Source organism: Microcebus murinus, chromosome 22, assembly GCF_040939455.1.
Source record: "Microcebus murinus isolate Inina chromosome 22, M.murinus_Inina_mat1.0, whole genome shotgun sequence".
NCBI classification, from domain to species: Eukaryota; Metazoa; Chordata; class Mammalia; order Primates; family Cheirogaleidae; genus Microcebus; species Microcebus murinus.
In genome coordinates this window covers 22,092,206-22,112,724 of record NC_134125.1, presented here as the reverse complement: position 1 = coordinate 22,112,724, position 20,519 = coordinate 22,092,206, and the positions used below count along the sequence as shown (strand labels likewise).

The following is a 20,519-nucleotide window of genomic DNA, read 5'->3' as shown; positions in this document are numbered from 1 at the left end:
GTATCTCAGGCACTGGGACTTTTCTAGCAGGACTTAAACTTCATACCGTGCCTTAAGGAAATTGTCATTACTCGAGCTTTGATTCCATTATTTGTTAAGTGGAACACATACACTGTATGTACTTTTGTATGGGAGATAACTATGAGAGAGAACATATGAAATCACAAAAACAAGGCTGGGTGAGGTGGCTCATGCCTGTAATCCCAGCACTTTGGGAGGCAGAGGTGGGAGGATCACTTGAGTCCAAGAGATCAAGACCAGCCTGGGCAACATAGCAAGACCTCATCTCTACAAAAAAACAGAAAAAGAAAAAGGAAGGAAGGGAAGAAAGGAAGGGAGGGAAGGAAGGAAAGAAATCACAAAAATAAAGCACTTAAAACACTTTAAAAAGAAGTCAGGCAGCCAGGGGAAGCCTGGTGCCTGCTCCCCAAAGAGTTATGAACTCCATTCCCACAAAAAATGCCTCCTCCCTTCCAGTCTTTGAAACAAGCAAAGACTCCCATCCTCTTCCTTCCAGGACAGGGGAGGCCTTGGAGTTTTCCCAAGAACAGACTGGGCCGTGAGCAGATACAATTGTTCTTTCTCCACTGGAAGGTTCCAGGTTGGTGGGCGGCCTTCCAGGGGGTGAGCCTTTGCGGCTCAGGGCTCCCAGCAAACCACCTTCTTCTAAAACATCGTGGATTCAGGAACTACCTGTTACTCATTTCTGTTTGAATCCCCTTTCTCCCCACGTTTTCTTCCCACAGCCACATCCTGCCACCCCTCCTGTCCGCAGCGCATGGGACCAGGCCCGCCACGTGGCACATCCCACAACCATCCCAGTCAAGGGGACAGGGTGGTGGTTTGGGGACATTTCTCACGGAAGATGACCAGGACCTAATGTTCCCGGCTCTGTGGCTTCCAGAAAGCCTCTGCGGCCACGAACCCGTGAGGCGGGCGGGCAGGAGCGGGCATCTTCTCTGCACAGTTCGTCACAGTGGACACGCCCGTGTGTGTAGAAGACACTGGTTCTGATGAGAACTAGTTCCCTCGCTACGTGCCATGCTTTCATTTGAACACGTGTTGGTTCATAATTCAGGAAAAAGCAAACACCTGCCCACATGGATGTACGTACATGTGCACCACCGGCCACCCCACGCCCCCAGCCCGTCCCCAGCCCTCCCAGGTGACCAGCCTGCTTCCCTGACCTTACCTTGGAACACATGGTCCTTCTGTAGTGAGCACGGGCCAGGGAGGTTTTCCTGGCTTCATCCACACGGGCCACAGTGTGCTCCCTCCAGCGACGTAACACACCCCTGCAGGCACGCGGGCAGGGGGAGGGCCGATGACACCAGGATGGAGAGAGACGGGAGGCTCTGTGGGTCAGTCCTAGTGCCCCCCACGCCCAGCCAGGGGCCATCTACGTCTAGGCACATCTGCTTCGCCGACTCCCATGTTGACGTTTGCACCAGCGTCTTCGTCCCACAAGCGGCTCCTGCGCAGCTGCTCAGGGCCACGCACTGGGTGAGCACGAGGGACTCGCAGGGCCTGAGGCCAAACGCCAGGTGCTCAGGAGTGGCTGTGCGGTGGGGAGACAGGGCGCGGCCAGGCAACGCCAGCACAGGCAGTCATGCTGTGATGGGGAAGCGTGGAGAGGGGAGCCGAGAAAGGGCGCCTGGCCCGGCTGCAGCTTGTGGCTGAGTGAGCTCAGGGAGTCCCTCTTTCTTACTCCACTGTGTGAAAAGCTGGATGGGCCATTAGGGGACCCCAGAGGAGGGACAGAGGTGTTTCAAGTCCCTGAGGCCCACATGCCACCCAGAATGGCATGTGCTGAAGAAATACAAAGGAAGGAAAAGAAAGGCAGGAGGCCTACCGGGGAGGGCGAGTTTAGAGCTCACTGGAAGGAACGGAGGGGGCTACGCAGTGCCCGCCACTGGGGAGAGATGCCGCCGGTCTTACAGGGCTTAGAGCCAGTGCCTGGACGGGGACGGCCCAGGAAATGACAGGAAAGGAAGCTGCTCCAGCCTCTGGATTGGGCAAAGGTGCCTTAAGCAGCTGAGTCTCGCCAGGCTGCGGCAGGGAGGGAAGGGGGCCGGGGGGGCAAGGCCAGTAGCCGCACGGGCGTCCAGCTGCGATTTGCTTGCCAAGGCCCCGCCCTGCACACTGCAGAGGTTGGAGACAAGCTGAGGTGAAGCAGTGACTGAAGTGCTTGTGGTGGAGAAGCCAAAATCAAGCTCTGAGCAGTATGAGGCACCGGGCCGTTCCCCACGTGGCCCTGAGCAAGAATCCCAGAACGCTGGGGCCTGAGTCTGTTCCTCATTCCTCAGCCTGGGCCCTGGAGACACTCGGGAGACTCACCGCAGCAGCTGCTGGTGGTGCTGGCTCTCCCTGGCTGCCACCTCCTGTAGGACACGCCGCATCCTGCCCTGATAAGTCTGTGGGGGACGAGGAGGACTGGAGGCCGCCCCTGGGCCCACACTTCTCCCCGTCCAGGTGGGCCTCAGAGGTGTTTTACGAAAGGGGCTGCCATGCCCAGAGCACTTAACAGGGCGGGGAAAGGCAGAAGCCCCCAGTCCCAAGGCCAGTGGACCCTCCCCGACAACAGGGAGGAGACTGTCTCGCTAGGCCCTCACCAAATAAGCTGAACCACGGGGCTCGTGGCCAAGGAGCCGCTTTTACTGTAAGGCTGGTGCCCGCGGACAGCACGTGTTTTCGCTCTGCTGAGCCTGGACCAAGAAACCTGTGGCCCACGTGTGGGGCACGCGCTCTATCTGACGCTCGTCTAATTACTCTGAGAGGGGTAGGAGGAGCAAGGAAGGGAAACAAAGTCTCCAGAAATCTCCCCAGCCCACATAGCAAGTTCCAGAGGAAGAAGCGGCTCCTACCACCCACGTCCACAGCGCCCTGTGCAGCAAGCGGCGCTGGCGATGCTGGTCTGCTAGCACCAGCTTCTGTCGCTCGGCCCCCCGCAGGGCCAGGCACTGCGGACAGAGAGAAGGAGGGCTGGGGGCTGGGGCTGGCGTGGGGGGTGGCTTCCCGCTGTGCCACCACGTATACTCCCTCATCCACACACGCACACTTCTTAGGGGTCTTATGAGGATCTAATGAGGCAAGTGCCTCATTTACGGTAAATGCTCAATTAACATCATCAACATTTTTTTACCCTCAGTAGGATTCCTATAAATCGGGAATTTTAGATTGAGTAAGTTCAGATAAGAACAGCCTAGCACCTAAAAGAATTTGGAGCCAATCATTTCACAAAACCGAGTTAACACTTCCTCGTTAGCTTCCTGGTCTCCAGCTCAGAGGCAAGTGGGTCCCAAGGGATGGCTGAGCGGCCTGTGTCCGCCTGCACTCATGCTGACACCCAGTCCCACCGGCCCAAAAGCCACACTTGGATGGCGTCCACGCCAAAGCCTTACCTCCCTCCACCGGTTCCAGGCCCAACGCAGGAGCCGCGCTGAGTGGAACTCTGCCGCCTGCGCCCTGCCCGTCCTCCTGCGGGAGACTCAGGCTCAGCACTGCAGCCCAGAGCCAGCGAGGCTGCTGTCCTGCGCCCTGCCTGGTTGGTACGTCTGGGGGGAGTCAAGACCCTCTCTGAAGAGCTGCCAAAGGACTTGTGCTCTCTCCCAGAAAAGTGCACGTATGATCAAGTCTATGCCTACAACTTCACAGGGCCTCAAGTACCACTGAGGCACACTCATGTGCAGGCACGCTGGAGCCTCCCACCGAGGAGGAGGTCAACTGTGGGCAGAGTTTGAGATCCTCTGAACACACAGTGGGCACAGAAAGGTTCCAAAGCAGGATGGTCTCTGCAATGGACACATGGGCTGTCTGCCCCACACCCTGTAACCACGACCTGGTCCCAGGGTGCTCAGCTATCCTGGTCTACTCGCTGGCCGTGGTCCTTTCAAATGGGCCCCAGTTATTAGGCAGGCTATAGCCAATGGACAGAACCTCCTGGATCCACACAGCACTTCTGTCCCCAGCCAAGTTCCTGTAACTGGGAGCTCTATAAGGTATCCCAAGATCCTGTTGCTACAGTCTGGTCTTGCTTAGACTCCTTCAGGTTGACTTTCTAGAGCTTACAACCATATTCCCTGCGAATGCAAGCCCTGGACAGGCACTTGGTGACAGGCCGATGGTGCTATCACTTCAGTCAAAGCTGCCTGGGGTGGGAAGGGATTTTGAGGCAAGAGTTGGCCACTTACTCTGTTCTGAGCCCTTGAGCACCTTCCCTCCAGATGCAGAAGGCCTTCCTGAGCCTCCTGTGGCCGTGGTGGGCACAGGCCACCATTTGCCACTCCCGCTCCTGGTGACGTGCTGCTGCCTGCTGACACCACGTGGACCACGACCTACGCAGAAGCTGCCGCTCTGCTTGAAGGATGGCCTGAGGCAGGGTGGGAAGCAGAGAACAGAACAAATCAAGTAGAAGGAGGGTACAGAAGCCAGGAAAGAATCTACAGGCCACGAATAATGACCAAGGCAAAAGAGATGAACATTCAGGAGGTGCCCTGGCCCAGAAGCCATCCATAAACTCCACAGACACAGGACCCAGACGCCCCAGAGCCCGCCTCTTTCTCCCTAGTCCGAAGCAGAAGCCCTTCAGTGCGGGTCTGGGTTCTGTGTGACTTCCTGAGGAGGGGAAGAATGACTGCCAGGGCTTGAAACACGTCCTGCCTTTCTAGGCACATCCCCAGGGACAGCCATTTACCATTCTCTCGACCAAGCGGTCTTCTCGATGCACAAACATCTTCTGCCACCAGTGGGCAAATACCTGCTTCTCTAACGTCTTCCTAAAGGAAAGAAAAAGAAGAAGAAAAATGTGTAAAGCACTTAAAACAAACAAACAGAAAATACCAATGGAATGAAAAGTTCCAAATAATTGGGTTTTTCCTCTTATACTGTGCTATTGTGTCAGAGACGAATGAGCTCAGATGAAGCAGAAAGGACAGAGAAAGGGAAAGAAAGCAGCCAAGAGCCAAAAAACCACCAAACTCTGAGACCCTAGTTATTCATTCATTTGACATCAAATTAACACCACTGATCGGGGTTGTCTGTGGAGGTCTACCCAGCGCACGCTGACCAGCCAGGCTGCTTCTACACCAATCCTTATTTAAAAACAAGGGCCCTTTAGCCGGGCATGGTGGCGCATGCCTGTAGTCCCAGCTACCCGGGAGGCTGAGGCAGAAGGATCACTCGAGCCCAGGAGTTTGAGGTTGCTGTGAGCTAGGCTGACGCACGGCACTCACTCTAGCCTGGGCAACAAAGCGAGACTCTGTCTCAAAAAAAAAACAAAAAAAAAAAACAAGGGCCCTGGCCAGGCGCGGTGGCTCAAGCCTGTAATCCTAGCACTCTGGGAGGCCGAGGTGGGCGGATTGCTCGAGGTCAGGAGTTCGAAACCAGCCTGAGCAAGAGCAAGACCCCGTCTCTACTATAAATAGAAAGAAATTAATTGGCCAACTAATATATATATATATAATTAGCCGGGCGTGGTGGCGCATGCCTGTAGTCCCAGCTACTCGGGAGGCTGAGGCAGCAGGATTGCTTGAGCCCAGGAGTTTGAGGTTGCTGTGAGCTAGGCTGACGCCACGGCACTCACTCTAGCCTGTGCAACAAAGCGAGACTCTGGGGGGGGAGTAAAAAAAAAAAAAACAAAAAAAAAAACACAAGGGCCCTTCAGATGGTATACTTGTCAGCCAAGAAAAGAAAAAAGAGAAAAAAAAAAAAAAAAGGAAAAAAAAAAAAAAAAAAACAAGGGCCTTGCCTTGAGTGGAAATGGCCAAAAAAAATTAAAAAGGGAAAAAGTAAAAACAAGGCCCAGCCCCTAAGGGGCTGCTGCTGACTGAGCAGGCCCAGTGTGCCCCAGGAAACAGAATTATAAACTAGGGCTTTAGGTGAATTAGACAGGTAGATAGCTTTGGGAGCCACTGCTTTGTCACCTCTGCCTAGGCCTAGGCCTACCTGCTCACCATTAATGACATCAAATCCTGCAAAAGCACCGCTGGAACAGCTGATCAACAGCCACTAAGGGCTACATATTGACAAAGCCAGGACCAAATCCCCGCACTGGAAGATTTTGCTGCCCTGGCATTTGGCACATGAGACACATCACTCAAAACAAAGAAAATTCGACTTCTAGCTGTGACAGAGTCACAGGTCCTGGACCTGCCCTTCAGTCATACATTATAAAACTAGACAAAATATACATGGCAACTCTTTTCAGGTGATGGAACAGGCAATGTAGCTTCTGCTGCTTGAGAGATGGGAAACGTGCGAGGTGAGACTAGGCTGCCCAGGTTTTCTGCCTGGCAGTACTCTCCGGGCCGTGACGGGGAGGCAGGGAGGGAGGCCAAGTAGAGCATGATAATCTCATTGAGCTGAGGTGGCAAAGACTGCAGTTCAGGACGCTGCAGGGCCTGGGATGTGGGGAGGTAAGCAGAGGGAATACCCAGAATTCTCCCGAAGTTATCTCAGGTCTCAGGTGAGGGCTGCACATGCTGACTCCCTGAGGCCCAGCACAGTGACTGCTGCGGGGCTAAGAGTTGAAAAGAGACAGCAGAGGTTGGACAGAGCTGGGAGATGGAGTTCTGGCCCAGCCAGAACGGACAGACCATAAACAAAAGCTGAGATCATTCATCCCCAGTTGACCCGAGGTAAAGAAATGCTAAAAGACTTTCTTCAGGCTGAAGGGAAATGATACAGATGAAAACTCAAATTCACAGGAAGACACAAAACATACTGGAAATGGAAAATATTTGGGTAAATAAAAGACCGCATTTTTTCTTCTCTTAATTTTAAAAAGAATACCGACTGCTTAAAGCAAAAATAACATTGTACTTTGGGGGAAAATATATGTATTGCAGACATAAAATATATGACAAGAAATACTATCAAGGATGGGGAAGAAATGGAATTTTACTGTTTTATGTCCTTGCATTAAATATGAAATGGTATATTAATTCTAAATAGAATTGTAGTGAGTTAAGGATTCATGTTATAATCCTAGGAACAGCAACTTTATTTTTTTTATTTTTTTTTGAAACACAGTCTCATTCTGTTGCCCAGGCTAGAGTGCCGTGGCGTCAGCCTAGCTCACAGCAACCTCAAACTCCTGGGCTCAAGCAATCCTACTGCCTCAGCCTCCCAGGTAGCTGGGACTACAGGCATGCGCCACCAGGCCTAGCTAATTTATATATATATTTAGTTGTCCAGCTAATTTCTTTCTATTTTTTAGTAGAGACGGGGTTTCACTCTTGCTCAGGCTGGTTTTGAACTCCTGACCTTGAGTGACCCTCTCGCCTTGGCCTCCCAGAGTGCTAGGATTACAGGTGTGAGGTACCGCACCCGGCCGAAACAGCAACTTTAAAACTACAAATAATACAGAGCTGAAAAGTTAATGTAGGAAGTAAAATGGAATACTAAAAAATTTTAACCCTAAACAAGACAGAAAAGGAAGAAGAAACAAAAGATGTAGATTTTAGCCCAATCATATCAGTGACTGTATTAAATATAAATGAACCAAACACTCCAAATAAAAGGGAGAGATTGTCGGAAGACAAAAAAATTAAGATGCAACTATATGTTGTTTACAGGAGACATGCTTTATAAAATACGAAGATAATGATAAATTGAAAGTAAAAGAGTGAGGAAGTAAAAGAGAAGGAAAACACAATCAACATAAAAAAGCTGATGAGATATATTTAATATAAGTCAAAGTAGACTTTGAGAAAAGAAATATTTCATTTAAATAGGTTTATTTAATAACAATAGGTCAGGCGGAGTGGCTCACACCTGTAATCCTAGCACTCTGGGAGGCCTAGGCGATTGGATCACTCAAGGTCAGGAGTTCAAAACCAGCCTGAGCAAGAGCGAGACCCTGTCTCTACTAAAAAATAGAAAGAAATTAATTGGCCAACTAGAAATATATAGAAAAAATTAACCAGGCATGGTGGCCCATGCCTGTAGTCCCAGCTACTCGGGAGGCTGAGGCAGCAGGATTGCTTGAGCCCAGGAGTTTGAGGTTGCTGTGAGCTAGGCTGATGCCATGGCACTGTAGCCTGGGCAACAGAGTGAGACTCTGTCTAAAAAAAAATAAAAATAAAAATAAATAAAAACAATAAAAGGGGCAAATCATTAGGAAAACATTACAATCCTAAATGTATATGTACAAGCAACAAAGCTTCCAAACATATAAGGCAAAACTGCCAGTATTACTAAAAGAAATAGACAAATTCACAATCATAGTTGGAGATCTTTAGCACTGTTCTCTAGTAATTGACAGAACAAGTAAACAAACAAACAAAAATCTGCAAGGATATAGAAAATTTGAAGATGACTATCAACCAATAGATATTTATATATATATAACATAGTAGATATTAATAGAATATTACATCCATCAATTTTGGTGTAAACATTCTTTTTTTTTTCTTTTTTGTAGACAGGGTCTCACTCTGTCTGGGAGATAGAGTGCAGTGGTATCATATAAGCTCACAGGAACCTCACACTCCTGAGCTCAAGTGATCCTCCTGCCTCAGCCTCCCAAGTAGTTGGGACTACAGGCACACGCCACAGCACCCAGCTAATTTTTCCTATTTTTTGTAGAGACAGCGGTCTTGCTCTTGGCTCAGGCTCAAACTTCTGAGCTCAAGCAATCTCCCCGTCTTGGCCTCCTAAAGTCATAGGATTACAGGTGTGGGCAACTGTAACCGGGCCCTACATCCTGGTACACACAGAATATTTACCAAGACAGGCCATATATACTGGGCGATAAAATAAATGTCAATACATTTCAAAAACTGAAGTTATACAAAGTATATTCTCTGGCCACAGTGGAATTACATTAGAAATTGAAAGTAATAATTTATCAAGAAAATTTCTAAATATTTGGACATTAAACAACATACTTCTAAATAAATCATATGACCAGGAAGAAGTCTCAAGGGAAATTAGACTATATTTTCAGTTGGATGATGAAAATAAAACATATCAGAATTTGTAGGATGAAGCTAAAATAGAAAGAAATCTTATAGCTTAAAATGCTTATACTAGAAAAAGATTTAAAATTGATAATCTAACAAAAAAAAATGATCTGTGCTTCTACCTTAAGGAAGTAGAGGCCGAGCGCAGTGGCTCACGCCTGTAATCCTAGCTCTCTGGGAGGCCAAGGCGGGAGGATTGCTCAAGGTCAGGAGTTCAAAACCAGCCTGAGCAAGAGCAAGACCCCTCCTCTACTATAAATAGAAATAAATTAATTGGCCAATCAATATATATAGAAAAAATTAGCTGGGCATGGTGGAGCATGCCTGTAGTCCCAGCTACCCAGGAGGCTGATGCAGGAGGATTGCTCGAGCCCAGGAGTTTGAGGTTGCTGTGAGCTAGTCTGACGCCACAGCACTCTCTAGCCCGGGCAACAAAGTGAGACTCTGTCTCAAAAAAAAAAAAAAAAAAAAAAGAGGTGGAAAAGGAAAGCAAATTAAATCGACAGTAAGTAGAAAGAAATAAAAAAAGAGTTAAAATCAATTAATGAAAAATAAACAAGAAAATTAGTAAAGCAAAAAGTCATTGTTTTAGAAAAAAGTAATAAATCCATCAAGACTAGTCAAAAGAAAAAATAAGTTAATAAAATCAGGAACAAAAGGTGGTGTCATTACAGATTTTACAGACATTAAAAGGACAGTAAGACACTACTATGAACAGCTTTATGCCAATCTATATGATAGCTTCAATGAAATGAAAAATTCTTTGAAAAGCAGTTTACCAAAACTAACAAAAAAAGAAATAGAAACTCTTAGTAGTACTGTACCTATTTACAAAATTACATCCATAATCAAAACCCTTCCTATAAAGAAAACTCTAGGCCCAGGTAATTTCACCAGCAAATTCCATCAAAAATTGAAAGAAGAAACACAAATATTACAAAGAGTCTTTCTAAAAAGAAAGACAAAACATTATAAGAAAACTACAGATCAATAGCCCCCATGAAAATACATACTTAAATCCTTAACAAAATATTAACAGATCAAAAATCAGTAGGATGTAAAATAAATAATACATCATGACCAGGTGTAGTTTATCTCAGGAATAGAAGGTTGATTTAACATTTAAAAATCAGGAAAACCATATGATCATCTCAATAAATGCAGAAAAAGCAATTGGCAAAATTCACCATTCGTAATAAAATCTCTGAATAAACCAAGAATAGAAAAGAACATTCTCAATCTAATAAAGTTTTTCTAATATTAAAAAAAAAAAATACAGGCCAGGCGCGGTGGCTCACGTCTGTAATCCTAGCACTCTGGGAGGCCAAGGAAGGCAGATTGCTTGAGGTTGGGAGTTCGAAACCAGCCTGAGCAAGAGTGAGACCCATCTCTACTATAAATAGAAAGAAATTAATTGGCCAACTAATATATATATACAAAAAATTAGCCGGGCATGGTGGTGAATGCCTGTAGTCCCAGCTACTCGGGAGGCTGAGGCAGGAGGATTGCTTGAGCCAGGAGTTTGAGGTTGCTGTGAGCTAGGCTGACGCCATGGCACTCACTCTAGCCTGGGCAACAAAGCGAGACTCTGTCTCAAAAGTAAACAAACAAACAAACAAATAAATAAATAAATGGGAAGCAGAGCAGAAAGATTTGGAAAATTTGCAGCCTGATCATGGAGAGAGTAAAAAAGCATGTTTGTGCAAGAAAACTAAGGGTGTGGCCAAGCTATATCAAAGAGATTGACTTGGATAGAAGGAAGCCGGGTGCTATTCACGAAGACAAGAGGAGAAAGCCCCCAGAGGCATTTCAGAGATCTTGGAGGCTGCCCTCCCCTCACAGACTGAGAGCTCTAGAAGGGCAGAATGGTTTGGGGGGATGGGCCACGGGTGCCCTCCATGGGCTTGCCACTCAGAGCTGCCTTGGGTTTCTGGTTTCTGCTCCTTGCATTTCTGAGCAGCGCCCCTCAGTCACCCCAGCTGTAGTTCAAGCAGGCTCCAGTGGGGCTCAACCTGCCACTCCGGAAGGTACAATCTATAAGCCTTGGTGATGTCCAGGCGGTACTAATTCTACAGGTACAAAGAATGCAAGAGCCGTGGGAACATGGCTACCTTCTAGATTTCAAAGGATATCTTACATAGCCTGGGGGCTCAGGCAGAAACCTGCCATAGGGACAGAACTGCCAAAGAGTCCTTACTATTGTAATGCCTAGTGGAGCCATGGGAGTGAAGCCACCCGAGAAACCAGAACTATAGAGACACTAATGTTAAACTCCAGCCGAGGAGAGCTGCAGGCATGAGGCTCAACCCCCGCAAGAGTGTATCTAGGAAGCAGGACATGAAGTCAAAAGAGATTATTTTCCAGCTTTTAAGATTTAATGCTATTTTCCCTGTTGGGTTTTGAACTTACTTGGGACCAATTACCCCTCTTTTCTTGCCCATTTCTCCCTTTTGCAATGGGAAAGTCTATCCTATGCCTTTGGAAGTAGATAACTTGTTTGATCTCACAGGCTAAGAGCAGGAGGCATGTGCTCCAGGAAAAATTGTGCCTTACTCATATCTGATTTAAATGAGACTCTGGACTTTGGAATTTTGAGGTGGCCTCCCAAAGTGCTAGAATTACAGGCGTGAGCCACTGCGCCCGGCCCTATTTATTTTTTTGAGAAAATGTCTTGTTCTGTTGCCAGGACTAGAGTCCAGTAGTATCATCATAGCTCACAGCAACCTCAAACTCCTGAGCTCAAGTGATCCTCCTGCCTTAGCCTCCTAAGTAGCTGGGACTATAGGCATGCCACCACACCAGGCTACTTTAAAATTTTTTATTTTTTATTTTTTTGTAGAGTTGAAGTCTCACTGTGTTGCCTAGGCTGGTCTGAAACTCCAGGGTTCAAGTGATCCTCCTGCCTTAGCCTTTCAAAGTGCTGGGATTACAGGCATAAGGCACCACACCCAGCCAAATCTACTTATTTAAAAAGAAACTACTTGGCTCCCGCCTGTAATCCTAGCACTCTGGGAGGCCGACGGATTGCTCAAGGTCAGGAGTTCGAAACCAGCCTGAGCAAGAGCAAGAGCAAGACCCCGTCTCTACTATAAATAGAAAGAAATTAATTGGCCAACTAATATATATATAAAAATTAGCCGGGCATGGTGGGGCATGCCTGTAGTCCCAGCTACTCGGGAGGCTGAGGCAGGAGGATTGCTTGAGCCCAGGAATTTGAGGTTGCTATGAGCTAGGCTGACGCCATGGCACTCACTCTAGCCTGGGCAACAAAGAGAGACTCTGTCTCAAAACAAAAGAAACTACTAAAACTAACAGGTGAATCGAGAAAGTCATGGTATCTAAGGTATCAATTACATTTCTATATATTGGAAAATGAATTTTAAAAATAATTCCATTTACAATAGCATCAAAAATGTAAGACAGGAATAAATTTAACAAAATACATATAAAATCTCTACATAAAATTACAAAGCACTACTGAGAAAAATTAAAGAAAACCTAAATAAAAGGAGCAATATACCAGATTTAGTAATCCCAAACAAAATCCCAGAAAGATTATTTGTAGAAACTAGCAACTTGATTCTAATATGGTAATGTACATAGAACTAGAATAGACAATCATTAAAAATAATAAAGTCGAAGTACTATCTGATTTTACTATGAAGATACCATAATCAAGACCACGTGATAAGCCAGGCGCGGTGGCTCACGCCTGTAATCCTAACACTCTGGGGGGCTGAGGCGGGCGGATTGCTCGAGGTCAGGAGTTCGAAACTAGCCTGAGCAAGAGCAAGACCCCGTCTCTACTATAAAGAGAAAGAAATTAATTGGCCAACTAATATATATATAAAAATTAGCCGGGCATGGTGGCGCATGCCTGTAGTCCCAGCTACTCGGAAGGCTGAGGCAGAAGGATTGCTTGAGGCCAGGAGTTTGAGGTTGCTGTGAGCTAGGCTGACGCCACGGCACTCACTCTAGCCTGGGCAACAAGCGAGACTGTCTCAGAAGAAAAAAAAAAAAAAAAAAGACCATGTGATAATGGCATAAACAAATAGATAAATGAAATAGAAGAGAAGGAAACAAATATTAATAGATACAAACATATATGGACAACTGATTTTCAACAAAGGTGCCAAGTCAATTCAATGGGGGGAATAAAAGGTCTTTTCAACAAATGATGCTAGAAAAACCTGGTAAACATAGAGAATAAAATAAGCCATGGCCAGGCGCAGTGGCTCACACCTGTAATCCTAGCACTCTGGGAGGCCAAGGCAGGCGGATCACTCAAGGTGAAGAGTTTGAAACCAGCCTGAGCAAGACCCTGTCTCTACTAAAAATAGAAAGAAATTAATGGACCAACTAAAAATATATAGACAAAAGAAAAAAATAAACCTTGACTCTTACCACATACCATACACAGAAAAAAACCTGGGAATGATCACAGACCTAAATGTAAATGCTAAAACTCTAGAGCTTTCAGAGAAAATTGAGGAAAATATATTTTGAGATCTTGGAGTAGCCAGTATTTCTTAGTGAGGACCCTAAAATCACAAATCATAACAGAAAAAAATTGATAAATTGGACCCTATCAAAATCGAATACTTCTGGTCATCAAAAAACACTGTTCATTTAAAATATATACACACATAATTATTTATTTATCTTCAATTTTTTTTGTTGTTGCCTGGTCTCAAATTCCTGGCCTCAAATGATCTTCCCACGTTGGCCTCCCAAAATTCTGAGATTACAGGCATGAGCCACCTCACTCAGCCTCAAAATATATGTATTAATAACCAGCTACTTTACTGCAAATTAAAAAAAAATACTAATAGAAAATGAAAAGGCAGGCCACAGACTGGAAGAAAATATTTTCAATACATATATCCCAAAAAGGACATCCAGAACATATAAAGAACTTCTACCAATCAGTAATAAGTTTTTAAAAAGACAAACAACCCAATTTTAAAAACTAGGGCAAAGACATGAACGGATACTTCATAGCAGAAGATACAATGGTCAATAACTACATCGTGTACACAAGTACATAATGAGTACAAATGGTCAGTTTATCTGGGACAGACTGGATGAAAATCAGCTCTGGCTGAAGAGTAAACGCAGCCCTACCATTAATCAGGCGGGAAGAAGGGACACAGATAAGCCAGTTGGAAGAAAACACTGTTTCCCCCAAGGTCATGCAGCTGGGGGAAAACGCCATAAAGACCCCTTTTTGAGTGATCATTGTGTAAGGCTGGTGGCGGGCCCCCTCCGTTCCCTAGATCAAAAAAGAAAAGGCTCATGAGACCAGACCTGCCAAGGACAAAACTGCCAGGCCCCGCTGAGAGGATCCACACCCAGATGTCCACCTGGGTAAGAACGTTTTGGCTCCTGGGTTCCACAAATACCTCCAGCCCCTCCTAGAATCCCCAGCTCTTCCCGCCAAAAGTCCCTAGCCAGGCCCAAAGGGTATAAAAGGCCTCGGCCCCTTCAAACAGCGGCGACTTCTGGGGCCCCCCTCTCTTGGGGCCCCAGAACCTCGTCCATGAGTGTATAATAAAGCCACGTGGTTTGGCCCCCACTCTTTCTCTCTCTGTGTGTCTGTCTTTTCTTTTCGCAGCTGCTGAAAAACCTTACACATGGCTTCACTACTAATGATGCCCCAGGCATGCTCTGGTATTTTCACTTACTACTGAGGACACCCATGACAGTGCTGAATCCCAGTTCTCCTGATCCCGCCAGTCTCATCTCCAAAACAGCACCCACTCACAACTGATCCCAGCTCTCTTCAACCCTCCTCAGAATCCTGGGGGAGCCCAAATCTTACAAAAGATGCTTCCCTCTGGTAGAACAGCATTCTAGAGTTATTCTGGAATTCCCTCCTTGGGGCATTCTGATTTTGTCAAACTATAGGCTTTTTCCCCAGGCTGATTAGGCTTTAACAAGGTGTCCAACATCATTAGTGACCAGGGAAACGAGACAGTACTTCATACCCACCAGAATGGCTCAATTAAAAAGAATGATAATACCAAATGTCAGTGAGTATGTGGAGCAACCAGAATTCTCATATTTTTATATGAATATTTTCATATTGCTGGTGGGAGTATAAAAATGATACAACCACCTATAATGTTAAATACATACCTACCCTATGACCCCAAAGTCTTCAGTTAGGCATTTACCCAAGAGAAATGAAAACATATGCCCACTAAAACAAATGTTCACAGGAGCTTTGTTCATAATGGCCTCAAACTGCAAACACCTTGGATGTGACAATGGGTCAACATGCTGTCATATTCATACAGTAGACTACTACTCAGCAAACCAAAGACTATAAACGATTGGACTACTGACACATAGGACAACATGCTCAATCTCAAAAACACTGCACTGAACTTTAAAAGCCACACATGAGGTGGCTCAGGCCTATCATCTTGGCACTTTGGGAGGCCAAGGTGGGAGGATCGCTTGAACACAGGAATTTGAGACCAGCCTGGGCAATATAGTGAGAGCTTGTCTCTACAAAAATAAAAAATTATCCAGGCTTGGTGGTGAGTGCCTGTGGGTCCAGCTACTTAGGAGGCTGATGCAGGAGGACTGTGTGAGCCCAGTAGTTCAGGGCTGCAGTAAGCTATGATTGCACCACTGTACTCCAGCCTGGGTGACAGAGTGAGACCCTGGCTCTAACCAAAGCCAGACGTAATAAATATTCTATGATTCCATTACATGAGGTTCAAAAACATGCACACCTAACCTACGATAACTAAAATCAAAACAGTGGGTACCTGATGGGGTAAGATTGGGACATAAGATAACTTCCTGAGATGAGGGAAATGTTCTATATTTTGACCAGAATGCTGATTATCCAGGTGTATAATTTGTGAAAACTTGTCAAACTGTTTACTTAACATCTGTGCCTTTCACCATATATAAATTTTACCTCAGAATAAGAGACAAACCAGTTTTGTCTCATTCTCAGTATATTTTACTGGTGGGTTAATAAATTACCATTTTTAGCCACAATTCATGAGATTCCACCACAAATTCTGTCTGTATTTCTAAGATATTAAAAATACCCTAAGAGTACAGAAGATACATATTTATTTGGAATTTTAATTTGCTAAACTCCAAACCAATCCTATGAATATTTACTTACAATCCTATGAGAGTTATAAATCAATTCCAGGGGCTAAAGGGATAGTTAATATTTCATGCTGGGTACTCTCCTTGGATTTTATAGGTATTATCCCATTTAGTTTTCATGACAACCCTTTGAGACAGACCTATTATCAAATCATCCCCACTTTATTAATGCATTCAAGGAGATTGGGGCTCAGAGAGACTGATTTGCTCAGGGTCACAGAGCTGGCAGGCGGCAGAGCACAGATCTGACCGCAGGCCGTCTAGCTTCTGAGCCAGACTCTCCATCATTCTGCTCATGAACAAGGCAGGCAGGAACTAAGTTTTCTAAAAAGGTTCATCCAAACCAAAACAGGACGAAATCTAGATCAGACCTTCGCCATCCTGCAAGCCTCCTGGCTACTACTCCCGGTCTCTGATTCCCCCTCTACCCTTTGCCTCCACAGTGATGGCTCTAAAATCACCCAAGCCTGCTTCCCAGCAAAAATCCTTTCAGAGGCTCCTCTTGGCTACTTTGAAAGTGTCCTCGATGTTTAGTTCCCCAGCATGCAAAACACAAAAAAGGAACAGAGCCAAGCATGACTACGTGTCAGTAAAGGTAAGTGTTTCAAGTACTGCAGCCACTTTTCAAATGAATCTTATACCAGATGACAATACAGGAACTAGGTAAAGGCAAAGCTGCTCTGTTTGTAGAAGAGGGAAGAGCTAAGAGTTGTTCTCTTGTCAGCCTCTACTGTCTGCAGCCACCACCTAAAATAACTCCTTGGGCTTGGTGCCAAGGAGCCTGGAATTCTGGCTGGTCCTCGCAAAAACTAGCATTTGGAGTCCTCGGAGTCCTCCAAATTTGAGATAACTGCAACTTCCCCCAGTGCATGTTCCTTCCTCTCAGCTCTCCATCCTAAGCTGATGTATACCATACTCTGGGGGTCATCTCCAAAACTGTCACTTTACTAGTTCCACATGCCTGCTAGTGGAACTTTTGAACTTTACTAGTTCAACAACCCATCAAATGCATGCCTGTAGGATCAGCCTGATCCCCTCAGTCTGGCCCCCTCATCAGCTCACAGGAAGCCTCCCCCAGGTACTTCAGTGCTCCCCGGCCACCCTCAGCACTGAGCTCTGTTAAAACTTGCAGCTGACACAATTGAAGACATGAGGATCTAATCTCTTGAATTGTTTTTTAGTTGTTTCTTGTATGTCAGTCTTATCTCCGAACAAAAATTTCACCTTTATACAAAGCCACTGACAAGATCTTCTTCTTGATCAAGTTGAAAGCACCTGGACTTTGGAAACAGAGACGTGAATTTAAACCCTGGCTCTGCCACTGACTGTCCATGGTCAAGCCATTTATCATTTTGAACCAGTTCTCTCAGGACTGCTATGAGAAGGAAATTATTAATGAGGATAATGATGCCACAGGCAGTATAAGTTTATGTATCTGTTCTCTTTTTTCCCTCACACAACACCCACCATAGTGGCAGGCACACAGTCACTAACAAATTCTCCATTACGTTCTACCATGTAGTAAGGACGTGCTATGGGCAAGTTTGCCCCCATGGGAGCTAAAGATGTAGCTCTGCTCCTTGACCTTTCCAATTCTGTTGATGACTATAATTTCAAGACTTCAAAAAGCCAGGTCTAGCAGAACAGGAACTAAGTGTTTCAGGGAAATTACACTCAGAAGGTCTGCCAAGGCGATGCAAGGTCCCCCATGCTCTGATCCGGAAAGCTAATGGGCAGCTTTAATGGAGCACTCAGAGGCTTGTGATGAGGGTTAGAAACAGGCTGTTCTAAAAGCATTTACAATAAAGATGGACAAAAGTTTTCCCAGGGGAAATGCTGGCTCTCTTTTCCTGCCAGATGAAATCAATGAGCCCACATTATTGGAAAAATGAAGAACCGGGGCCTGGGTGGCTGGAAGGCTGAAAAGCAAAGCAGATGGGCCATGTGGTTGGCAGAGTCAGACTTGGGACGCCTGCCCTGGTGCAGAGGAGCTGCACGGCGTACCTGTGAAACAGTGTTGCTCGTGTGTGGAGGACTCTTTCCTGCTGGTGCCATCTCCAGAGTCTATACCATGCGTGGAAGGCGGCGGGCAGGGCTCTCTGCTGGAAATGACTGTCTGCTCTGGCCTGCAGCAACTGGAGTAAAATAATGAATGGTCTTTGTACTTTACATTTCTTTTACATGACCTTTCAGGGTCACACTCTTGAGGGTGGATTGCTTCCTAGATAATTATATTGAGAAAAGATGAAAATCACTATTTTTTTTATCTTTGCCAGTATGATAGGTGAACAATGACATATGATGGGTGAAAATTTCTCACTTTTAAATTAAAAGTGGCTTAAGCATCTCTTAACACACACATACACAGGAATATATATATATATATATTCTATATACACACACTATCCCCCCATGACTTAGGTGTTCATACTATTGCCTGTTTTACTATCTGACAGCATTTAACTCAGTGATATGTACAGACTTTTTGAACCTTAAAAAATGTGTTAGTCTTTTGTCATGTGTGTTATATTTTTCCCACTGTCTTTTGATTTTGTTTATAGTGTTTGTCATACAGATTCTTTAATTTTTATGCAGTTATAAAAGTCTACCATTTCACCAATATATCAGTAGGATGACTGTCAATGGACACTAGAATATACTGCATATGCCTCCATGATCCAGAACTTTGGGGGAGAAAAGCACATACACATGTGTAGAGGTTTTAAAAAAATAGCTGCAAATTCTTCGATCCTCCTTCACTGAGAAGTGTTCTATGTTCTCTCCCCTTGAGTCTGGGTGGGATAGTGTTATCTTTCGCCAATAGAGCATGGTAAAAGTGACACTATGTGATTTCTGAAGCCACAGAAAGGGCCATATAGCTTTTGCCTCATTCACTCAACACTCATTTTTGAAGCCCTGATGTCTGACTACCCAAGGCCACCATGCTGTAAGGAAGCCCAAGTCTCACAAAGAGGCCATATATAGGCTCTCTGGTTACCACTCCCAGTTGAGCCCAGTCTTTGAGTCACTCCAATCCAGGATCCAGACATGTCAGAGAAGAAACTTCTAGATGATACCAACCCCCTGCCATTAGAATCTTCCCAGCTTAGGCCTCAGCAATCATGAAGCAGAAACCAGCCATCCCCACTATGAATTATCTCCATTTTTTTTTTTTTTTTGAGACAGAGTCTCACTTTGTTGCCCAGGCTAGAGTGCCATGGCGTCAGCCTAGCTCACAGCAACCTCAAACTCCTGGTCTCAAGCAATCCTGCTGCCTCAGCCTCCCAAAGAGCTGGGACTACAGGTATGCGCCACCATGCCCGGCTAATTTTTTCTATATATATATTAGTTGGCCAATTAATTTCTTTCTATTTATGGTAGAGACGGCATCTTGCTCTTGCTCAGGCTGGTTTTGAACTCCTGACCTTGAGCAATCCACCCGCCTCGGCCTCCCAGAGTGCTAGGATTACAGGCGTGAGCCACCGCGCCCGGCCTGAGCAACAGAATTTTTAAGCATAATCCAGTGGTTGTTGTTTTATGCCACTGAGTTTGGGATGATTTTTTACATAGCTATAGATAATTGGAACAGTATGTATATTTGTGTGTGCATGAACATATGGGTACATACATTCCTATCTGCACAGAGGAAAAAAGACACCAGATTTACTCACCAAATGTCACCTTAAGAGGCAAGATTATGAGTGTCTTTTCTTCTTTATGTTTTTCTACACTTCCCAAGTTTTCTATTATATAATGTTCATATATTGCTTTTCTTTTTACTTTTTATTATGTTTTTTTTTCAAATGTGAACAAAAGCAAAAACAATAGTATAATGAATCCCTGTGGCCCTGTCATGTAGCTCCAACAGTTAGCAAACATTGTGCTATCCTGTATACAGTTGTCCCTCAGGATCTGTGGGGGATTGGTTCCAGGATCCCCCAGAGGATGCCAAAATCCATGGATACTCAAGTCCCTTATATAAAATAATCAAGTATTTGTATATAACCTACACAACCTCTCATATACTTTAAATCATCTCTAGATTACATATAATATCTAGCACAATGTAAATGCCATGTAAATATTAATAGTTTTCAGACCAGTACTGGTCCATGGCGTGTTAGGAACCAGCCCTCTCGCCATCACTCACATCACTGCCCAAGTTCTGCCTGCCCCCAACCCCCCAACCCATCCGTGGAAAATTTGTCTTCCATGAAACCAGTACCTGGTGCCAAAAAGGTTGGGGACGGGTCTAGGGAATAATGACAAGAAAAAAGTCTGTACATCTTCAGTACAGACACAGCCATCCATTTTTTTTTAAAAATGTTTTTGATCCATGATTGGTTGAATCAACGGTGCAGAACGCACAGATGTGGAATCCATGGATACAGAAGGCTGACTGTGTATTACTTTTTAAAA

General features: G+C 45.3%; 1 protein-coding gene across 10 annotated transcripts in view; it reads right to left on the bottom strand.

Annotated features, from left to right (window-relative positions):
* Nucleotides 1–20,519, bottom strand: part of SFI1 (SFI1 centrin binding protein) — a 91,683-nt gene that overhangs the window by 8,332 nt on the left and 62,832 nt on the right. For 9 of the 10 annotated variants that reach the window (XM_012763972.3, XM_012763979.3, XM_012763973.3 and 6 more), the window contains 7 exons: nucleotides 18,105–18,235; nucleotides 4,694–4,775; nucleotides 4,191–4,369; nucleotides 3,402–3,477; nucleotides 2,865–2,960; nucleotides 2,338–2,414; nucleotides 1,193–1,295 (listed from right to left, as the gene is read on the bottom strand). In XM_012763972.3, the coding sequence (XP_012619426.2) occupies nucleotides 1,193–1,295; nucleotides 2,338–2,414; nucleotides 2,865–2,960; nucleotides 3,402–3,477; nucleotides 4,191–4,369; nucleotides 4,694–4,775; nucleotides 18,105–18,235 (744 nt within the window). The remainder of the gene's footprint in view (nucleotides 1–1,192; nucleotides 1,296–2,337; nucleotides 2,415–2,864; nucleotides 2,961–3,401; nucleotides 3,478–4,190; nucleotides 4,370–4,693; nucleotides 4,776–18,104; nucleotides 18,236–20,519) is intronic. The other variant, XM_012763977.3, reaches the window with a different exon arrangement.